The sequence below is a fragment of the Ranitomeya variabilis genome, chromosome 2 (assembly GCF_051348905.1).
Source record: "Ranitomeya variabilis isolate aRanVar5 chromosome 2, aRanVar5.hap1, whole genome shotgun sequence".
NCBI lineage: Eukaryota > Metazoa > Chordata > Amphibia > Anura > Dendrobatidae > Ranitomeya > Ranitomeya variabilis.
The window spans coordinates 14,832,148-14,851,716 of record NC_135233.1 but is presented as its reverse complement, the minus strand read 5'-3'; the positions used below and the strand labels follow the sequence as shown (position 1 = coordinate 14,851,716).

Genomic DNA, 19,569 nt, shown 5'->3' with positions numbered 1-19,569 from the left:
CGCTCTACCTCCGCACAGGCAGCTGGGACAGAGGCGTTGGGGCTCACGGCCACTCTCCTATCTTCATGGCCTGTGCTCCACGGCGGAGGAGGCCAATCACATCAGCAATGGGCTGTTAACTATAGAATGAAAAATCCTCCGTTCTTGAAAACGGAAAGAATTTTTAATAAAGGGTAAATGACCCTTTATGAAGACGAGACCACCCCTTTAATGGAGCAGGTGCCCTTTAGGAAAGTCACAGGGCGAATGAGACCTTTCTTGATTTGATTTTATTGCTCTCGGAGATTTATTTGCACCAAACATTTCCTATAAAGTTCTCATAGGAGAAAACAAAAAGGACATTATAAAGTCTCGTCTCCTCGTAAAAAGCCAATAACCGAATAGAACAACAAACCGCCGTCCGTGAAGAGGCGTCCGCACCGGCGGATTTATAGATTCTGCCTAATTATAAAACTCACTCCACGATGCAGGTTCCATCTGCTGCAGATCATAAAGTGTCAGCGGCTGTAAATCACCGTCCTGACCATGGCAGCCGGAGATCGCCCAGCATTGCTCTGTCCGGCCATCACTGAGGAGGCTGGAGACCATAACGCTGCTTACCAGACCCTGGCCCGGAGTGTCCTCTGCTCCAGTCACATCCAAAGCTGCATCCACTATTATGTTGCTTCAATGTTAGTTCACACTTTGTACCAGACAGTTAGGGTACCGTCTCACAGTGGCACTTTTGTCGCTACGACGGTACGATCCGTGACGTTCCAGCGATATCCATACGATATCGCTGTGTCTGACACGCAGCAGCGATCAGGGACCCTGCTGAGAATCGTACGTCGTAGCAGATCGTTTGGAACTTTCTTTCGTCGCTGGATCTCCCGCTGTCATCGCTGGATCGTTGTGTGTGACAGCGATCCAGCGATGCGTTCGCTTGTAACCAGGGTAAACATCGGGTTACTAAGCGCAGGGCCGTGCTTAGTAACCCGATGTTTACCCTGGTTACCAGCGTAAAAGTAAAAAAAAAAACAAACAGTACATACTCACATTCCGGTGTCCGTCAGGTCCCTAGCCGTCTGCTTCCCGCACTGACTGAGCGCCGGCCGGAAAGTAAGAGCAGAGCACAGCGGTGACGTCACTGCTGTGCTGTGCTCTCACTGTACGGCGGCACTCAGTCAGTGCGGGAAGCAGACGGCTAGGGACCTGACGGACACCGGAATGTGAGTATGTACTGTTTGTTTTTTTTTTACTTTTACGCTGGTAACCAGGGTAAACATCGGGTTACTAAGCACGGCCCTGCGCTTAGTAACCCGATGTTTACCCTGGTTACCCGGGACCTCGGCATCGTTGGTCGCTGGAGAGCGGTCTGTGTGACAGCTCCCTAGCGACCACACAACGACTTTCCAACGATCACGGCCAGGTTGTATCACTGGTCGTGATCGTTGGAAAGTTGCAGAGTGTGACAGTACCCTTAGTGTCCGATGCTTTTCTCCGGAAGTCTGTTGCAATGTTCAGAGTTCCGGGGAAGAGAGCGAGAGAGAGAACTTTACAGCTCTAAAGTCCGGGTCAAGTCCGGGTCTTCAATGGGGTTGAGGTTCTGGTTAAATTTCATGTACCAGAACTGAATTTTTTACTAAAGTTCGGCCGAACTCAACAAACCTGAACTTCCATGGATCCGCTCATCCCTAGTCTCAACGGACAGTGTGGTGTATCTAATCCTCTCCTGTGTGATACTGTGTGATACTATCTGAGCTGATCCCTGTGATACTGATGCTGAGCTGCTGTATCTGAGCTGATCCCGGTGATACTGATGCTGAGCTGCTGTATCTGAGCTGATCCCTGTGATACTAATGCCGAGCTGCTGTATCTGAGCTGACCCCTGTGATACTGATGCTGAGCTGCTGTATCTGAGCTGACCCCTGTGATACTGATGCTGAGCTGCTGTATCTGAGCTGATCCCTGTGATACTGATGCTGAGCTGCTGTATCTGAGCTGATCCCTGTGATACTGATGCTGAGCTGCTGTATCTGAGCTGATCCCTGTGATACTGATGCTGAGCTGCTGTATCTGAGCTGACCCCTGTGATACTGATGCTGAGCTGCTGTATCTGAGCTGATCCCGGTGATACTGATGCTGAGCTGCTGTATCTGAGCTGACCCCTGTGATACTGATGCTGAGCTGCTGTATCTGAGCTGATCCCTGTGATACTGATGCTGAGCTGCTGTATCTGAGCTGACCCCAGTGATACTGATGCTGAGCTGCTGTATCTGAGCTGACCCCAGTGATACTGATGCTGTGATGCTGTATCTGAGCTGATCCCGGTGATACTAATGCCGAGCTGCTGTATCTGAGCTGACCCCTGTGATACTGATGCTGAGCTGCTGTATCTGAACTGATCCCTGTGATACTGATGCTGAGCTGCTGTATCTGAGCTGACCCCTGTGATACTGATGCTGAGCTGCTGTATCTGAGCTGATCCCGGTGATACTAATGCCGAGCTGCTGTATCTGAGCTGACCCCTGTGATACTGATGCTGAGCTGCTGTATCTGAGCTGATCCCTGTGATACTGATGCTGAGCTGCTGTATCTGAGCTGACCCCTGTGATACTGATGCTGAGCTGCTGTATCTGAGCTGATCCCGGTGATACTAATGCCGAACTGCTGTATCTGAGCTGACCCCTGTGATACTGATGCTGAGCTGCTGTATCTGAGTTGACCCCAGTGATACTGATGCTGTGATGCTGTATCTGAGCTGATCCCTGTGATACTGATGCTGAGCTGCTGTATCTGAGCTGACCCCAGTGATACTGATGCTGTGATGCTGTATCTGAGCTGATCCCTGTGATACTGATGCTGAGCTGCTGTTTCTGAGCTGACCCCTGTGATACTGATGCTGAGCTGCTGTATCTGAGCTGATCCCTGTGATACTGATGCTGAGCTGCTGTATCTGAGCTGATCCCTGTGATACTGATGCTGAGCTGCTGTATCTGAGCTGATCCCTGTGATACTGATGCTGAGCTGCTGTATCTGAGCTGACCCCTGTGATACTGATGCTGAGCTGCTGTATCTGAGCTGACCCCTGTGATACTGATGCTGTGATGCTGTATCTGAGCTGATCCCGGTGATACTAATGCCGAGCTGCTGTATCTGAGCTGACCCCTGTGATACTGATGCTGAGCTGCTGTATCTGAGCTGATCCCTGTGATACTGATGCTGAGCTGCTGTATCTGAGCTGACCCCTGTGATACTGATGCTGTGATGCTGTATCTGAGCTGATCCCGGTGATACTAATGCCGAGCTGCTGTATCTGAGCTGACCCCTGTGATACTGATGCTGAGCTGCTGTATCTGAGCTGATCCCTGTGATACTGATGCTGAGCTGCTGTATCTGAGCTGACCCCTGTGATACTGATGCTGAGCTGCTGTATCTGAGCTGATCCCGGTGATACTAATGCCGAGCTGCTGTATCTGAGCTGACCCCTGTGATACTGATGCTGAGCTGCTGTATCTGAGCTGACCCCAGTGATACTGATGCTGTGATGCTGTATCTGAGCTGATCCCTGTGATACTGATGCTGAGCTGCTGTACCTGAGCTGATCCCTGGGATACTGATGCTGAGCTGCTGTATCTGAGCTGATCCCTGTGATACTGATGCTGAGCTGCTGTATCTGAGCTGACCCCTGTGATACTGATGCTGAGCTTCTGTATCTGAGCTGACCCCTGTGATACTGATTCTGAGCTGCTGTATCTGAGCTGATCCCTGTGATACTGATGCTGAGCTGCTGTATCTGAGCTGATCCCTGTGATACTGATGCTGAGCTGCTGTATCTGAGCTGATCCCTGTGATACTGATGCTGAGCTGCTGTATCTGAGCTGACCCCTGTGATACTAATGCTGAGCTGCTGTATCTGAGCTGATCCCTGTGATACTGATGCTGAGCTGCTGTATCTGAGCTGATCCCTGTGATACTGATGCTGAGCTGCTGTATCTGAGCTGATCCCTGTGATACTGATGCTGAGCTGCTGTATCTGAGCTTACCCCAGTGATACTGATGCTGTGATGCTGTATCTGAGCTGATCCCTGTGATACTGATGCTGAGCTGCTGTATCTGAGCTGATCCCTGTGATACTGGTGCTGAGCTGCTGTATCTGAGCTGACCCCAGTGATACTGATGCTGTGATGCTGTGTCTGAGCTGATCCCTGTGATACTGATGCTGAGCTGCTGTTTCTGAGCTGACCCCTGTGATACTGATGCTGAGCTGCTGTATCTGAGCTGATCCCTGTGATACTGATGCTGAGCTGCTGTATCTGAGCTGATCCCTGTGATACTGATGCTGAGCTGCTGTATCTGAGCTGATCCCTGTGATACTGATGCTGAGCTGCTGTATCTGAGCTGACCCCTGTGATACTAATGCTGAGCTGCTGTATCTGAGCTGATCCCTGTGATACTGATGCTGAGCTGCTGTATCTGAGCTGACCCCAGTGATACTGATGCTGTATCTGAGCTGATCCCTGTGATACTGATGCTGAGCTGCTGTTTCTGAGCTGACCCCTGTGATACTGATGCTGAGCTGCTGTATCTGAGCTGATCCCTGTGATACTGATGCTGAGCTGCTGTATCTGAGCTGACCCCAGTGATACTGATGCTGTGATGCTGTATCTGAGCTGACCCCTGTGATACTGATGCTGAGCTGCTGTTTCTGAGCTGACCCCTGTGATACTGATGCTGAGCTGCTGTATCTGAGCTGATCCCTGTGATACTGATGCTGAGCTGCTGTATCTGAGCTGACCCCAGTGATACTGATGCTGTGATGCTGTATCTGAGCTGACCCCTGTGATACTGATGCTTAGCTGCTGTATCTGAGCTGACCCCTGTGATACTGATGCTGAGCTGCTGTATCTGAGCTGACCCCTGTGATACTGATGCTGAGCTGCTGTATCTGAGCTGACCTCTGTGATACTAATGCTGAGCTGCTGTATCTGAGCTGACCCCTGTGATACTGATGCTGATGGGGTAACATTTTGCGGTGCTGGCACACATTATGTGGCGGTCGCCGCTCTGCGTCTGTCAATCACCGGCTGATATTTCCGCGTCCCTCATCCTGGCGGATTACAGCAGTGATCGGCTCCTCACACCCCGATGAGCCGCGTCTGGAGGGGAGCACGGATGGCGATAAATCCTCCCGTACTCGTCACTGTCACAGCCCCGTAAATACCAAGCTTTATATAGAAGTATCGCGGGTGCAATTATCGGAGGCTACGAGCGCCACGGGACCGACCCAAATGTTACACATCAATATTTGTGTCTGCTCGTCTGTGTCATACATCTTATTGTGATCTTCACAGCCTTGTCCTCTAGTCACATCCAGAGCTGCACGCACAGTTCTGGTCCGTAGCAGTAAGCCCTGAATCTATAGGACCTCACATCACACAGATGTCCCAGCAGAATCACCACGACAGCAGGGCCGGCCCGAACGTATAGGCGAACTAGGCGGCCGCCTAGGGCGCCGACCCAAAGGGGGCGCCAGAGAAAAAATAGAAAAAATTATAAAAAATCTTTTCAAAAGGCAAAAGGTGTATGGAGCGGAGCTGAATGTGTATGAGGTGTATGGAGCGGAGCCGTGTGTGTATGAGGTGTACGGAGCAGAGTTGTGTGTGTATGAGGTGTATGGAGCGGAGCGCGTGTGTATGGAGCGCAGCCACGTGTGTAGGAGTAGCTATGTGTGGCCATTATACGGTACAAAGTATCATGTGTGGCCAATATACAGTATGGAGCATCATGTGTGGTCATTATACAGTATGGAGCACTGTGTGGCCAATATACAGTATGGAGCATCATGTGTGGTCATTATACAGTATGGAGCATCATGTGCGGCCAATATACAGTATGGAGCATCATGTGTGGCCATTATACAGTATGGAGCATTGTGTGGCCATTATACAATATGGAGCACTGTGTGGCCATTATACAGTATGGAGCATCATGTGTGGCCTTTATACAGTATGGAGCATCATGTGCTGTCATTATACAGTATGGAGCATCATGTGTGGCCATTATACAGTATGGAGCATCATGTGCGGTGATTATACAGTATGGAGCATCATGTGCGGCCATTATACAGTATGGAGCATCATGTGCGGTCATTATACAGTATGGAGCATCATGTGCGGTCATTATACAGTATGGAGCATCATGTGCGGTCAATATACAGTATGGAGCATCATGTGCAGCCATTATACAGTATGGAGCATCATGTGCAGCCATTATACAGTATGGAGCATCATGTGTGGCCATTATACAGTATGGAGCATCATGTGCGGCCAATATACAGTATGGAGCATCATGTGTGGTCATTATACAGTATGGAGCATCATGTGCTGCCAATATACAGTATGGAGCATCATGTGTGGCCATTATACAGTATGGAGCATTGTGTGGCCATTATACAGTATGGAGCACTGTGTGGCCATTATACAGTATGGAGCATCATGTGTGGCCATTATACAGTATGGAGCATCATGTGCGGTCATTATACAGTATGGAGCATCATGTGCAGTCATTATACAGTATGGAGCATCATGTGCGGCTATTATACAGTATTGAGCATCATGTGGGGCCATTATACAGTGTGGAGCATCATGTGGGGCCATTATAAAGTATGGAGCATCATGTGTGGCCATTATACAGTATGGAGCATCATGTGTGGCCATTATACAGTATGGAGCACTGTGTGCCCATATTTTTTTGTTTATAATTATTCTTTATGAAACAGTGTGATCAGCAGCGCTAAATGGGTGTGGTTGGGACATGGATATGGGTGTGGCTAGTTATGAATGGGTGTGGTCAGAGGCGTGGCCTAAAATTTGCCGCGGCCCAAACTTTGTCCCTCTTTCCCATCTTCAAAAGTTGGGAGGTATGTTAAAAGTAGTAGGGGCGCAACAAAATAGTTTCGACTAGGGCGCCGTAATCTCTCGGGCCGGCCCTGCACGACAGCCATTATCACCACCATTATCATGACTACAAGCCTCATAATCGTTACCATCACCTTCTTGGCCCTCACCAATCATCACCTCCAGCACTGTATGTACAGAACGTCCCGTGGGGGCTCAGGGTGGGGCCATCAGGGCAGCGCTGGGTTCTCTGTACCTGCTGCAGCGCACTGGACCTCCCTCCTGCTGCAGATCTCAGCACAATCACAGTCCTCTTGTAGGGGGAGACTGGGACAAAGAAGATGTCGAGGCAACAAAGGAGTTGTTAGGATGATGTGTGAAGTTTTATATATTAACAGCGGGTACGGAAAGTATTCAGACCCCTTTACATTTTTCACTCTTTGTTTCATTGCAGCCATTTGGTAAATTCAAAAAATTCATTTTTTTCTCATTAATGAACACTCTGCACCCCATCTTGTCTGAAAGAAAAACAGAGATGTAGACATGTGTGCAAATTTATTAAAAAAGAAAAACGGAATTATCCCAACAGTGCATTTCCCCACTATTCTGTGTCATAATGGTTTAACAGGGCAGCTGAGGGTCTACTGAGGACCCCCATCATTAAAAGTTAAGTTTTAAGTTTTATTACAGAAATAAAAGCTGTGCATCTACAGAAGTCAGATCTATCAGAGGTAACTGCTAAAATGTAGACATTTTTTTTAAAAAAAACAGAATTTGCTTTTTTAGCTACCGCACTTCCCACAAAAATTAAATAAAAAACACAACACATGTCCCAAAATCATCACAAAACAGCCCCTCACCCAACTGCATCAACGGGAATACAGAGAAGTTACAGATCTCAGAATGACGACTCAAACCAAATTTTAGTTTTCAAAGTTCAGAATTTTTTAAAGTTACTTGAATTAAAAAAAAAAAAACCCGAAGAAACCTGAAGAATAATGTTCTTGCTCAGGGAACGCTGCAAAAACCAAAGTCCCCAAAAATGGCAGCACTGCAGGCTTATCCCCTGCACCAGCGCCACTGTGGAGATGTCGGCCGCAGGTCTCCCAGCGCTCGCGTGACATTGTTTCATGAAAGTCTTACAATCCATCATCCGCTAATGGATCGCAGCGCTCGCGCCTCCACCGCGCGTCCAAGCGACAATGTGAGCGAAGAAGACGTAACTGCATAACCGCTACGTTCACACTAGCGTTGTGCGCCGCTGCGTCGGCGACGCAACGCACAACGCACGCAAAAACGCGGCAAAATGCACGCAAAAACGCTGCGTTTTGCGACGCATGCGTCGTTTTTTGCCGAAAATCGGACGCAAGAAAAATGCAACTTGTTGCGTTTTCTTGGTCCGACGCTTGCGGCAAAAAAGACGCATGTGTGGCACAACGCAACAAAAAAAAACGCATGCGTCCCCCATGTTAAGTATAGGGGGCGCATGACGCATGCGTCGCCGCTGCGTCGCCGACGCAAACCCGACGCACATTAGCTTAACGCTAATGTGAACGTAGCCTTACATGGTCACAGGCGCAGCGGGAGACCTGGCGCCGACATCACAGGAACTGCGACAGCGCGGGAGGCGAATACAGCATTAAGAAGGATTGACAAAAAAAAGTGGATAAAAACTTGAGAGACAAGTCTGCGGATTACAACATTCTACGGCTTCAATATAAAGTCACAAGAACATTGTTCTCATTTAATTCCACTGCTGTAACATAAAGATAAATGCTCCTCCGCAGCTGCACGGAAGCCCCGCGGGACGCCCCCCAATGTGCCCCCCAATGTGCCCGGAGCATAAAACTATCAACAGGACAAGAAGTGTCAGCTCCGTATTGTGTCACACGTGAAACGTTCCTCCGTGCAACGCTACAGGCGTCTTCAGCCCGAAATGAAGAAAGCGATGGCGGATCTCACCTTTGTGCGCCCAGGGAAGGTACCACGGGCAGGAAACATTAACATATGTCCCAGGAACTCCATCAGGCCAGCAAGCGTAATCATCAAACGTTCTGTTACAAAACCTTCCTGCAGAGAAAAGCAAAATGTGAACAGAAAAAAATACACAGGAAAAATAAAATCAAAAGTAATAAATATCTCTGAGACATGAAGATTATATCATCATAGAAATCAAGGGAATTGTATACGGTTTCTATAGGAGTAGTATAGTGGTGATATTCTTGTACATAAGGGCAGTATTATAGTAGTTATATTCTTGTACATAGGAGCAGTATTATAGTAGTTATATTCTTGTACATAGGAGGCAGTATTATAGTAGTTATATTCTTATATATAGGAGCAGTATTATAGTAGTTATATTCTTATATATAGGAGCAGTATTATAGTAGTTATATTCTTGTACATAGGAGCAGTATTATAGTAGTTATATTCTTGTACATAGGGGCAGTATTATAGTAGTTATATTCTTGTACATAAGGGCAGTATTATAGTAGTTATATTCTTGTACATAGGGGCAGTATTATAGTAGTTATATTCTTGTACATGGGGCAGTATTATAGTAGTTATATTGTTGTACATAGGGGCAGTATTATAGTAGTTATATTCTTGTACATAGGGGCAGTATTATAGTAGTTATATTCTTGTACATAAGGGCAGTAGTATAGTAGTTATATTCTTGTACATGGGGCAGTATTATAGTAGTTATATTGTTGTACATAGGGGCAGTATTATAGTAGTTATATTCTTGTACATAGGGGCAGTATTATAGTAGTTATATTCTTGTACATAAGGGCAGTAGTATAGTAGTTATATTCTTGTACATAGGGAGCAGTATTATAGTGGTGATATTCTTGTACATAAGGGCAGTATTATAGTAGTTATATTCTTGTACATAAGGGCAGTATTATAGTAGTTATATTCTTGTACATAGGAGCAGTATTATAGTAGTTATATTCTTGTGCATAGGAGCAGTATTATAGTAGTTATATTCTTGTACATAGGGAGCAGTATTATAGTAGTTATATTCTTGTACATAGGGGCAGTATTATAGTAGTTATATTCTTGTACATAGGAGCAGTATTATAGTAGTTATATTCTTGTACATAGGAGCAGTATTATAGTAGTTATATTCTTGTACATAGGAGCAGTATTATAGTAGTTATATTCTTGTACATAGGAGCAGTATTATAGTAGATACATCCTTGTACATAGGAGCAGTATTATAGTAGTGATATTCTTGTACATAGGAGCAGTATAATAGTAGTTATATTCTTGTACATAGGGGCAGTATTATAGTAGTTATATTCTTGTACATAGGGGGCAGTATTATAGTAGTTATATTCTTGTACATAGGGGCAGTATTATAGTAGTTATATTCTTGTACATAGGAGCAGTATTATAGTAGTTATATTCTTGTACATAGGGGGCAGTATTATAGTAGTTATATTCTTGTACATAGGGGCAGTATTATAGTAGTTATATTCTTGTACATAGGATCAGTATTATAGTAGTTATATTCTTGTACATAGGGAGCAGTATTATAGTAGTTATATTCTTGTACATAGGGGCAGTATTATAGTAGTTATATTCTTGTACATAAGGGCAGTATTATAGTAGTTATATTCCTGTACATAAGAGCAGTATTATAGTAGTTATATTCTTGTATATAGGGGCAGTATTATAGTAGTTATATTCTTGTACATAAGGGCAGTATTATAGTAGTTATATTCTTGTACATAGGAGCAGTATTATAGTAGTTATATTCTTGTACATAGGAGCAATATTATAGTAGTTATATTCTTGTACATAGGAGCAATATTATAGTAGTTATATTCTTGTACATAGGAGCAGTATTATAGTAGATATATTCTTGTATATAGGGGGCAGTATTATAGTAGTTATATTCTTGTACATAGGAGCAGTATTATAGTAGTTATATTCTTGTACATAGAGGCAGTATTATAGTAGTTATATTCTTGTACATAGGGAGCAGTATTATAGTAGTTATATTCTTGTACATAAGGGCAGTATTATAGTAGTTATATTCTTGTACATAGGAGCAGTGTTATAGTAGTGATATTCTTGTACATAGGAGCAGTATTATGGTAGTTCTATTCTTGTACATAGGAGCAGTATTATAGTAGTTATATTCTTGTACATAGGGGCAGTATTATAGTAGTTATATTCTTGTACATAGGAGCAGTATTATAGTAGTTATATTCTTGTACATAGGAGCAGTATTATAGTAGTTATATTCCTGTACATAGGAGCAGTGTTATAGTAGTGATATTCTTGTACATAGGAGCAGTATTATAGTAGTTATATTCTTGTACATAGGGGCAGTATTATAGTAGTTATATTCTTGTACATAGGAGCAGTATTATAGTAGTTATATTCTTGTACATAGGGGCAGTATTATAGTAGTTATATTCTTGTACATAGGGGCAGTATTATAGTAGTTATATTCTTGTACATAGGGGCAGTATTATAGTAGTTATTTTCTTGTACATAGGAGCAGTATTATAGTAGTTATATTCTTGTACATAGGAGCAATATTATAGTAGTTATATTCTTGTACATAGGAGCAGTATTATAGTAGATATATTCTTGTATATAGGGGGCAGTATTATAGTAGTTATATTCTTGTACATAGGAGCAGTATTATAGTAGTTATATTCTTGTACATAGGGGCAGTATTATAGTAGTTATATTCTTGTACATAGGGGGCAGTATTATAGTAGTTATATTCTTGTACATAGGGGCAGTATTATAGTAGTTATATTCTTGTACATAGGGGCTGTATTATAGTAGTTATATTCTTGTACATAGGGGCAGTATTATAGTAGTTATATTCTTGTACATAGGAGCAATATTATAGTAGTTATATTCTTGTACATAGGGGCAGTATTATAGTAGTTATATTCTTGTACATAGGAGCAGGGCCGCCATCAGGGCATTACAGCCGTGACTGGCGTATGGGGCCCGGTGGGCAGAGAGGGCCCGCATCGGGCCCGGTCTCATCTGCCCACCGGGCCCCTACCGGCAGCCGCAGGCTGAACCGGGCCCTTAGCTGCGGCCGGCGCTGCAGCGCTACTGACGTGCGGGCCCGTGCCCGCACGTCAATAGTTAACAGCCGCCAGCCAATCTGAGGCTGGCAGCTGACGTCAGCCGCAGCGTGCATGTCGCCGGCGTCTGACGTCATTGTCAGTCGCCGGCGAGTGCACGCTGCAGCTGCTTGGAGAAAGCAGGAGCGCGGGAGGTAAGTAGAGCTTGTTTTTTTTTTTTTTTTACTCAGAGCGGCGATCCGGGGGGGGGGCCCGGGGCAGAACGCTGGACACAGGAGGGCAGAACGCTGGACACAGGGGGGCAGAACGCTGGACACAGGGGGGCAGAACGCTGGACACAGGGGGGCAGAACGCTGGACACAGGAGGGGGCAGAACGCTGGACACAGGGGCAGAAAGGACAGGGGGCAGAACGCTGGACACGGGGGGCAGAAAGGACAGGGGGCAGAGCGCTGGACACAGGGGGGCAGAACGCTGGACACGGGGGCAGAAAGGACAGGGGGCAGAACGCTGGACACGGGGGGCAGAAAGGACAGGGGGCAGAGCGCTGGACACAGGGTGGCAGAACGCTGGACACGGGGGCAGAGCGCTGGACACAGGAGGGGGCAGAACGCTGGACACGGGGGGCAGAACGCTGGACATAGGAGGGCAGAACGCTGGACACGGGGGGCAGAACGCTGGACACAGGGGGGGCAGAACGCTGGACACAGGGGGGGCAGAACGCTGGACACAGGAGGGCAGAACGCTGGACACAGGGGGCAGAGCGCTGGACACAGGAGGGGGCAGAACGCTGGACACAGGAGGGGGCAGAACGCTGGACACGGGGGCAGAACGCTGGACACAGGAGGGCAGAAAGGACAGGGGGCAGAGCGCTGGACACAGGGGGGCAGAACGCAGGACAGGGGGCAGAGCGCTGGACACAGGGGGGCAGAACGCTGGACAGGGGGCAGAAAGGACGGGGCAGAGCGCTGGACACGGGGGGCAGAAAGGACAGGGGGCAGAGCGCTGGACACAGGGGGCAGAGCGCTGGACACAGGAGGGCAGAACGCTGGACACAGGGGGGGCAGAACGCTGGACACAGGGGGGGCAGAACGCTGGACACAGGAGGGCAGAACGCTGGACACAGGAGGGCAGAACGCTGGACACAGGAGGGGGCAGAACGCTGGACACAGGAGGGGGCAGAACGCTGGACACAGGAGGGCAGAACGCTGGACACAGGAGGGCAGAACGCTGGACACAGGAGGGCAGAACGCTGGACACAGGAGGGCAGAACGCTGGACACAGGGGGGGCAGAACGCTGGACACAGGAGGGCAGAACGCTGGACACGGGGGGGCAGAACGCTGGACACGGAGGGCAGAACGCTGGACACGGGGGCAGAACGCTGGACACGGGGGGCAGAACGCTGGACACGGGGGGCAGAACGCTGGACACGGGGGGCAGAACGCTGGACACGGGGGGGCAGAACGCTGGACACGGGGGGGCAGAACGCTGGACACGGGGGGGCAGAACGCTGGACACGGGGGGCAGAACGCTGGACACGGGGGGCAGAACGCTGGACACGGGGGGCAGAACGCTGGACACGGGGTGCAGAAAGCTGGACACGGGGTGCAGAAAGCTGGACACGGGGGCAGAAAGCTGGACACGGGGGCAGAAAGCTGGACACGGGGGCAGAAAGCTGGACACGGGGGGGCAGAAAGGAAAAAGAGGGCTTGATTGGAGACACGGGGCAGGATGACAGACATGGCATGACTGGAGACACTGGGGCATGACTGGAGACACTGGGGCATGACTGGAGACACTGGGGCAGGAATGGAAACATGGAGCAGAATTGAGACACAGGGGGCATGATTGCAGAAATGGGGGCCTGATTGGAGACGGAGCAGAATGGTGATACGGGCATGATTGGAGACACTGGAGGCAGGATTGGAGACAGATGGGGCAGGATCATGGGGCAGGATGGATACGATGGAGACAGATGGGGCAGGATGGGGAGATCATATGGGGCAGGATGGATACTCATTAGGGCAGGATGGGAGAACATATGGCTGACCCCAGTAATGAGACACACGGGGCCAGGATGGCGAATATTATTACCATAGGGGCTAATTAAGGGATATTATTACTGCAGTGATGTATTTATTTTATTTTTTGAGGACACTGTTTTAAATGGAGGGGCGGTCCTATTACTGTGTAGAGTGATACTATGTCGCCTTCTTCATGTGGTGTAATGTAGAAGTTGGGAAAATTAAGTAATGTGTTCTGCAAGTGGAACTCGAGATAACTGTTATTTCCTGCAGAAACGAGTCCTGGCTGCATGAAGTGATGGCGGTCTGTGCGGGATGAAAGATGAAGGACTTCACCTAGAGACGTCACTGGTGAGTCAGTGTTACCTATACATTGACACTATACACTGTATACTATATACAGAGCTCCTGTGTATAATATCACCAGTGATCACTGGATTACCTATAGACTGTATACAGAGCTCCTGTGTATAATGTCACTGGTGATCACTGTATTACCTGTACACAGACACTGCATACTAAGTACAGATCTCCTGTGTATAATGGCACTTATGGTGATAGTATTGTGGTTTTTTTTATTATTGATCAGTATTGTAGTATTCAGTCACTATGTGGTGGTAATATGTGGTCTGGTCATGATGTTGTGGTATTTGTTCCTTGTAGATAGTATTATAGGTCACTGTGGTGATAATATGGTGTCTGGTATTTGTTCCTTGTATGTGGTATTATAGGTCATTTTAAAAATTGAAAAATAAAAATATACCTAAATTGTACTGCATATTTTAACAAATATTTAATAGGTTACAGTAGAGTAGGGCCCGGCCAAAAGTGTCTACCTTGTCATTTTGGTGGCTTAAAAAAATCTATTGGCCAAAAAAAAAACTGCCGGCTACATGCGTGATCTGGTGATGGGAACTGTCAATGTGTGATAGGTGAGAAGTGGAGATTTTCCAAGAGAAAGCGGTGGGACTGTGGACAGTTTGAGGGGTGGAACGTGGAGGCGGGGCTGGGGTGGAGCCTGGGCGGAGTCTCAAGGGGGCCCCGGAAATTTTGCCATTATGGGGACCCGAAATTTCTAGTGGCAGCCCTGCATAGGAGCAGTATTATAGTAGTTATATTCTTGTACATAGGGGCAGTATTATAGTAGTTATATTCTTGTACATAGGGAGCAGTATTATAGTAATTATATTCTTGTACATAGGGGGCAGTATTATAGTAGTTATATTCTTGTACATAGGAGCAGTAATATAGTAGTTATATTCTTGTACATAGGGGCAGTATTATAGTAGTTATATTCTTGTATATAGGAGCAGTATTATAGTAATTATATTCTTGTACATAGGGGGCAGTATTATAGTAGTTATATTCTTGTACATAGGGGCAGTATTATAGTAGTTATATTCTTGTACATAGGGGCAGTATTATAGTAGTTATATTCTTGTACATAGGAGCAGTATTATAGTAGTTATATTCTTGTACATAGGGGCAGTATTATAGTAGTTATATTCTTATACATAGGGGCAGTATTATAGTAGTTATATTCTTGTACATAGGAGCAGTATTATAGTAGTTATATTCTTGTACATAGGAGCAGTATTATAGTAGTTATAGTAGTTATATTCCTGTACATAGGGGCAGTATTATAGTAGTTATATTATTGTACATAGGAGCAGTATTATAGTAGTTATATTATTGTACATAGGGACAGTATTATAGTAGTTATATTCCTGTACATAGGGGCAGTATTATAGTAGTTATATTATTGTACATAGGAGCAGTATTATAGTAGTTATATTATTGTACATAGGGACAGTATTATAGTAGTTATATTCTTGTACATAGGAGCAGTATTATAGTAATTACATTCTTGCATATAGGGGCAGTGTAATAGTTTGAGAGCTGATACAATTGTTTCCAGGATAGATAACTTTCTGTGAAGTCGAGATCCTGAACTCCAGATTGCTATATTTTACCTATATTGATACATTGTAACAATCTACCAGGAGCTGCTGACGTATTTCTTTCACAGATGATGTGAGAACGTTACATTTCCACAGGTTTTCAGCTTTAGGATAAAAACTAGAATATTCTTATTCACGGACATCAGGCAGAAACCTTGACAATGTTATGAATTAACACAAAGTCTATTAGAAAGCTGCAGATCTTTCCATTTCCATCTTTCTATTTTGCTCAGAAATCCATCAACGCTGGAGGTGAATGACACATTATAGCGATGAATTATAAAGATCACAACTCCGACACCGAGATGTAAACTCTGCAGCCCAAGAATCCATTATCTGCTGTTATTGGGTATATCAAAGGTCAGCGCCTGTAACAATCGGAGGGATTACTCAGTCCCATCACTCTGCACTGCAGTTTATTAGATATAAATGTGCCATGAACTAATATATACAGTAACATAAGAGGTTATTATGTATCGGCCCCTCGGGATTTACACAACAAATCTGCAGCACAGAATCCTGTGAAGAGGTGACCTGGAGATATGCGGCAATGTCCAGAATAAATCCCGGGTGAGGTCCTGACTACGTCTCATTCTCACAGTGTTTTGCATTGTCGCTATATATATAGTGGGGGAAATAAGTATTTGATCGCTTGCTGAAGTTTACTCACTGACAAAGACATGATTAGTCTATAATTTTAAGGGTAGGTTAATTTTAATATTGAGAGAGAATATCAAAAATAAAATCCAGGAAATTACATTGTATAAATTATATAAATTTATTTTGCAGTGAGAAATAAGTATTTGATCCCCTACCAAGCATTACGAGTTCTGGCTCCCACAGATCAGTTAGACTCTCCTAATCAACTCGCTACCTGCATTACAGACAGCTGTCTTACATAGTCACCTTTATACAAGACTCCTGTCCACAGACTCAATTAATCAGTCAGACTCTAACCTCCACAACATGGGCAAGACTAAAGAGCTGTATAAGGAAGTCAGGGACAGGATCATAGACCTGCACAAAGCTGGAATGGGCTACAAAACCATAAGTAAGATGCTGTCAATCGACATCGATCTGGGGCACCATGCAGAATCTCACCTCGTGGGGTATCTTTGATCACGAGGAAGGTGACAGATCAGCCTAAAACTACACAGGGGGAACTTGTTAATGATCTCAAGGCAGCTGGGACCACAGTCACCAAGAAAACCATTGGTAACACATTACGCCGTAAAGGTGTAAAATCCTGCAGGTCCCCCTGCTCAAGAAGGCACATGTGCAGCCCATCTGAAGTTTGCCAATGAACACCTGGATGATTCTGTGAGTGATTGGGAGAAGGTGCTGTGGTCAGATGAGACAAACATTGAAGTCTTTGGCATTAACTCAACTCGCCGTGTTTGGAGGAAGAGAAATGCTGCTTATGACCCAAAGAACACCATCCTTACTGTCAAGCATGGAGGTGGAAACATTATGTTTTGGGGGTGTTTCTCTGCTAAGGGCACAGGACGACTTCACTGTATCAATGAGAGAATCGATGGAGCCATGTACCGTAAAATCCTGAGTGACAACCTGCTTCCCTCCGCCAGGAAATGGTTCGTGGCTGGGTCTTCAAGCAAGAAAATGACCCAAAACATACAGCCAAGGCAACAAAGGAAGGGCTCAAAAAGAAGCACATTAAGGTAATGGAGTGGCCTAGCCAGTCTCCAGGCCTCCATTCCATAGAAAACTTATGGAGGGAGCTGAAGCTCCAAGTTGCCAAGCGACAGCCTCAAAATCTTAATAATTTAGAGATGATCTGCAAAGAGGAGTGGAGCAAAATTCCTCCTGACATGTGCGCAAACCACATCATCAACTACAAAAAAAGTCTGACTGCTGGGTTTGCCAACAAGGGTTTTGCCACCAAGTATTAAGTCTTGTTTGCCTGTTGTGAAATTGGATTTTGGGCTCCCCCGGTGGCCACTGGTGGAATTGAACTGGTGTGCATCATCCCCTCTGTTCACCTGTTTCCATCAGGATGTGGGAGTCGCTATTTAACCTTGCTCCTCTGTCACTTCCATGCCGGTCAACATTGTAATCAGAAGCCTTTCTGTGCATGTTCCTGCTGCTAGACAACTCCCAGCTAAGTTGGACTTTAGTCCTCGTTTGTTTTTGCATTTTGTTCCAGTTCACAGCTGTAGTTTCGTTTCTGTGTCTGGAAAGCTCTTGTGATCTGAAATTGCCACTCTGATGTTATGAGTTAATACTAGAGTCTTAAAGTAATTTCAGGATGGTATTTTGATAGGGTTTTCAGCTGACCATGAAAGTGCCCTTTCTGTCTTCCTGCTATCTAGTAAGCGGACCTCAATTTTGCTAAACCTATTTTCATACTACGTTTGTCATTTCATCTAAAATCACCGCCAATATATGTGGGGGCCTCTGTCTGCCTATCGGGGAAATTTCTCTAGAGGTGAGCCAGGACTATATTTTCCTCTGCCAGGATTAGTTAGTCCTCCGGCCGGCGCTGGGCGTCTAGGGATAAAAAACGTAGGCAACGCTACCCGGCTACTGTTAGTTGTGCAGCAGGTTTAGTTCATGGTCAGTTTAGTTTCCATCCTTCCAAGAGCTAGTACTTATGTTTGCTGGGCTATGTTCTCTTGCCATTGAGAACCATAACATTTGCCTGAGGGATCAAATACTTATTTCTCATTTCAAAATGCAAATTTTTATAATTTATACAATGTGATTTTCTGGATTTTATTTTTGATATTCTATTGCTCAATGTTAAAATTAACCTACCCTTAAAATTATAGACTGTTCATGTCTTTGTCAGTGGGCAAACTTACAAAATCAGCAAGGGATCAAATACTTTTCATTGCAAATACTTATTTCCCCCACTTTATGTGTGATTTTTTTATAAACGTGCTCTGGTTTCTTGAAAACCTCATTTACATAATCCTATACCAATATGAGGCATAAAGTTTTATTAGTAAATAGTCGCTTTTGTTTTAACAGACTTTGCAAAAATGAATACCGCACGTGAATATAAGAAACTTTGCAATATATCTTAGGAGAAATATGCTTTTTTTTCCCTCACTTATGAGCCATTTCTCCCCCTTTCTCCGGAGCTGATGTCCACTCTGAAAAACAGCTAACATCCATCCTACTAGTGACCAAACCGAATGTCAGCTCACTGAGCAACCTGTGTTATGATCTGGTGACCTTGGAGCCGCATGAAACTTTCTCTGGAGTCGGTGGAACCTGTACTGACTGCAAATCCTGAACTAACACCGCAACTAGAAGTAGCCGTGGGGTGTGCCTAAAATACCCTAGACACCTCGACACAGCCGGAGGACTAAATACCCCTATAGATGGAAATAGGAATGCTACCTTGCCTCAGAGCAGACCCCCAAAGGATAGGCAGCCCCCCACGAATAATGACTGTGAGAAGGAGAAAAGACACACGCAGGTAGAAAACAGGATTTAGCAAAAGAGGCCACTCTAGCTAAATACGAAAGGATAGGACAGATTACTAGGCGGTCAGTATTAAAACCCTTCCAAAAATATCCACAGCAGATAATACAAAAAGTTCCACAATCTAACTAAAGACATGGAATGTATATCTGCCACTCCAGAGAATCCAACAAGACTGAGAAAATACTGAC

The 19,569-nt window shown here is 45.5% G+C and overlaps 1 protein-coding gene across 1 annotated transcript in view; it reads right to left on the bottom strand.

Annotated features, from left to right (window-relative positions):
* GLP1R (glucagon like peptide 1 receptor) overlaps nt 1-19,569 on the bottom strand; it is a 385,527-nt gene that overhangs the window by 212,404 nt on the left and 153,554 nt on the right. The window contains exon 3 of the mRNA XM_077282033.1: nt 8,841-8,948. Coding sequence (XP_077138148.1) covers nt 8,841-8,948 — 108 coding nt within the window. The remainder of the gene's footprint in view (nt 1-8,840; nt 8,949-19,569) is intronic.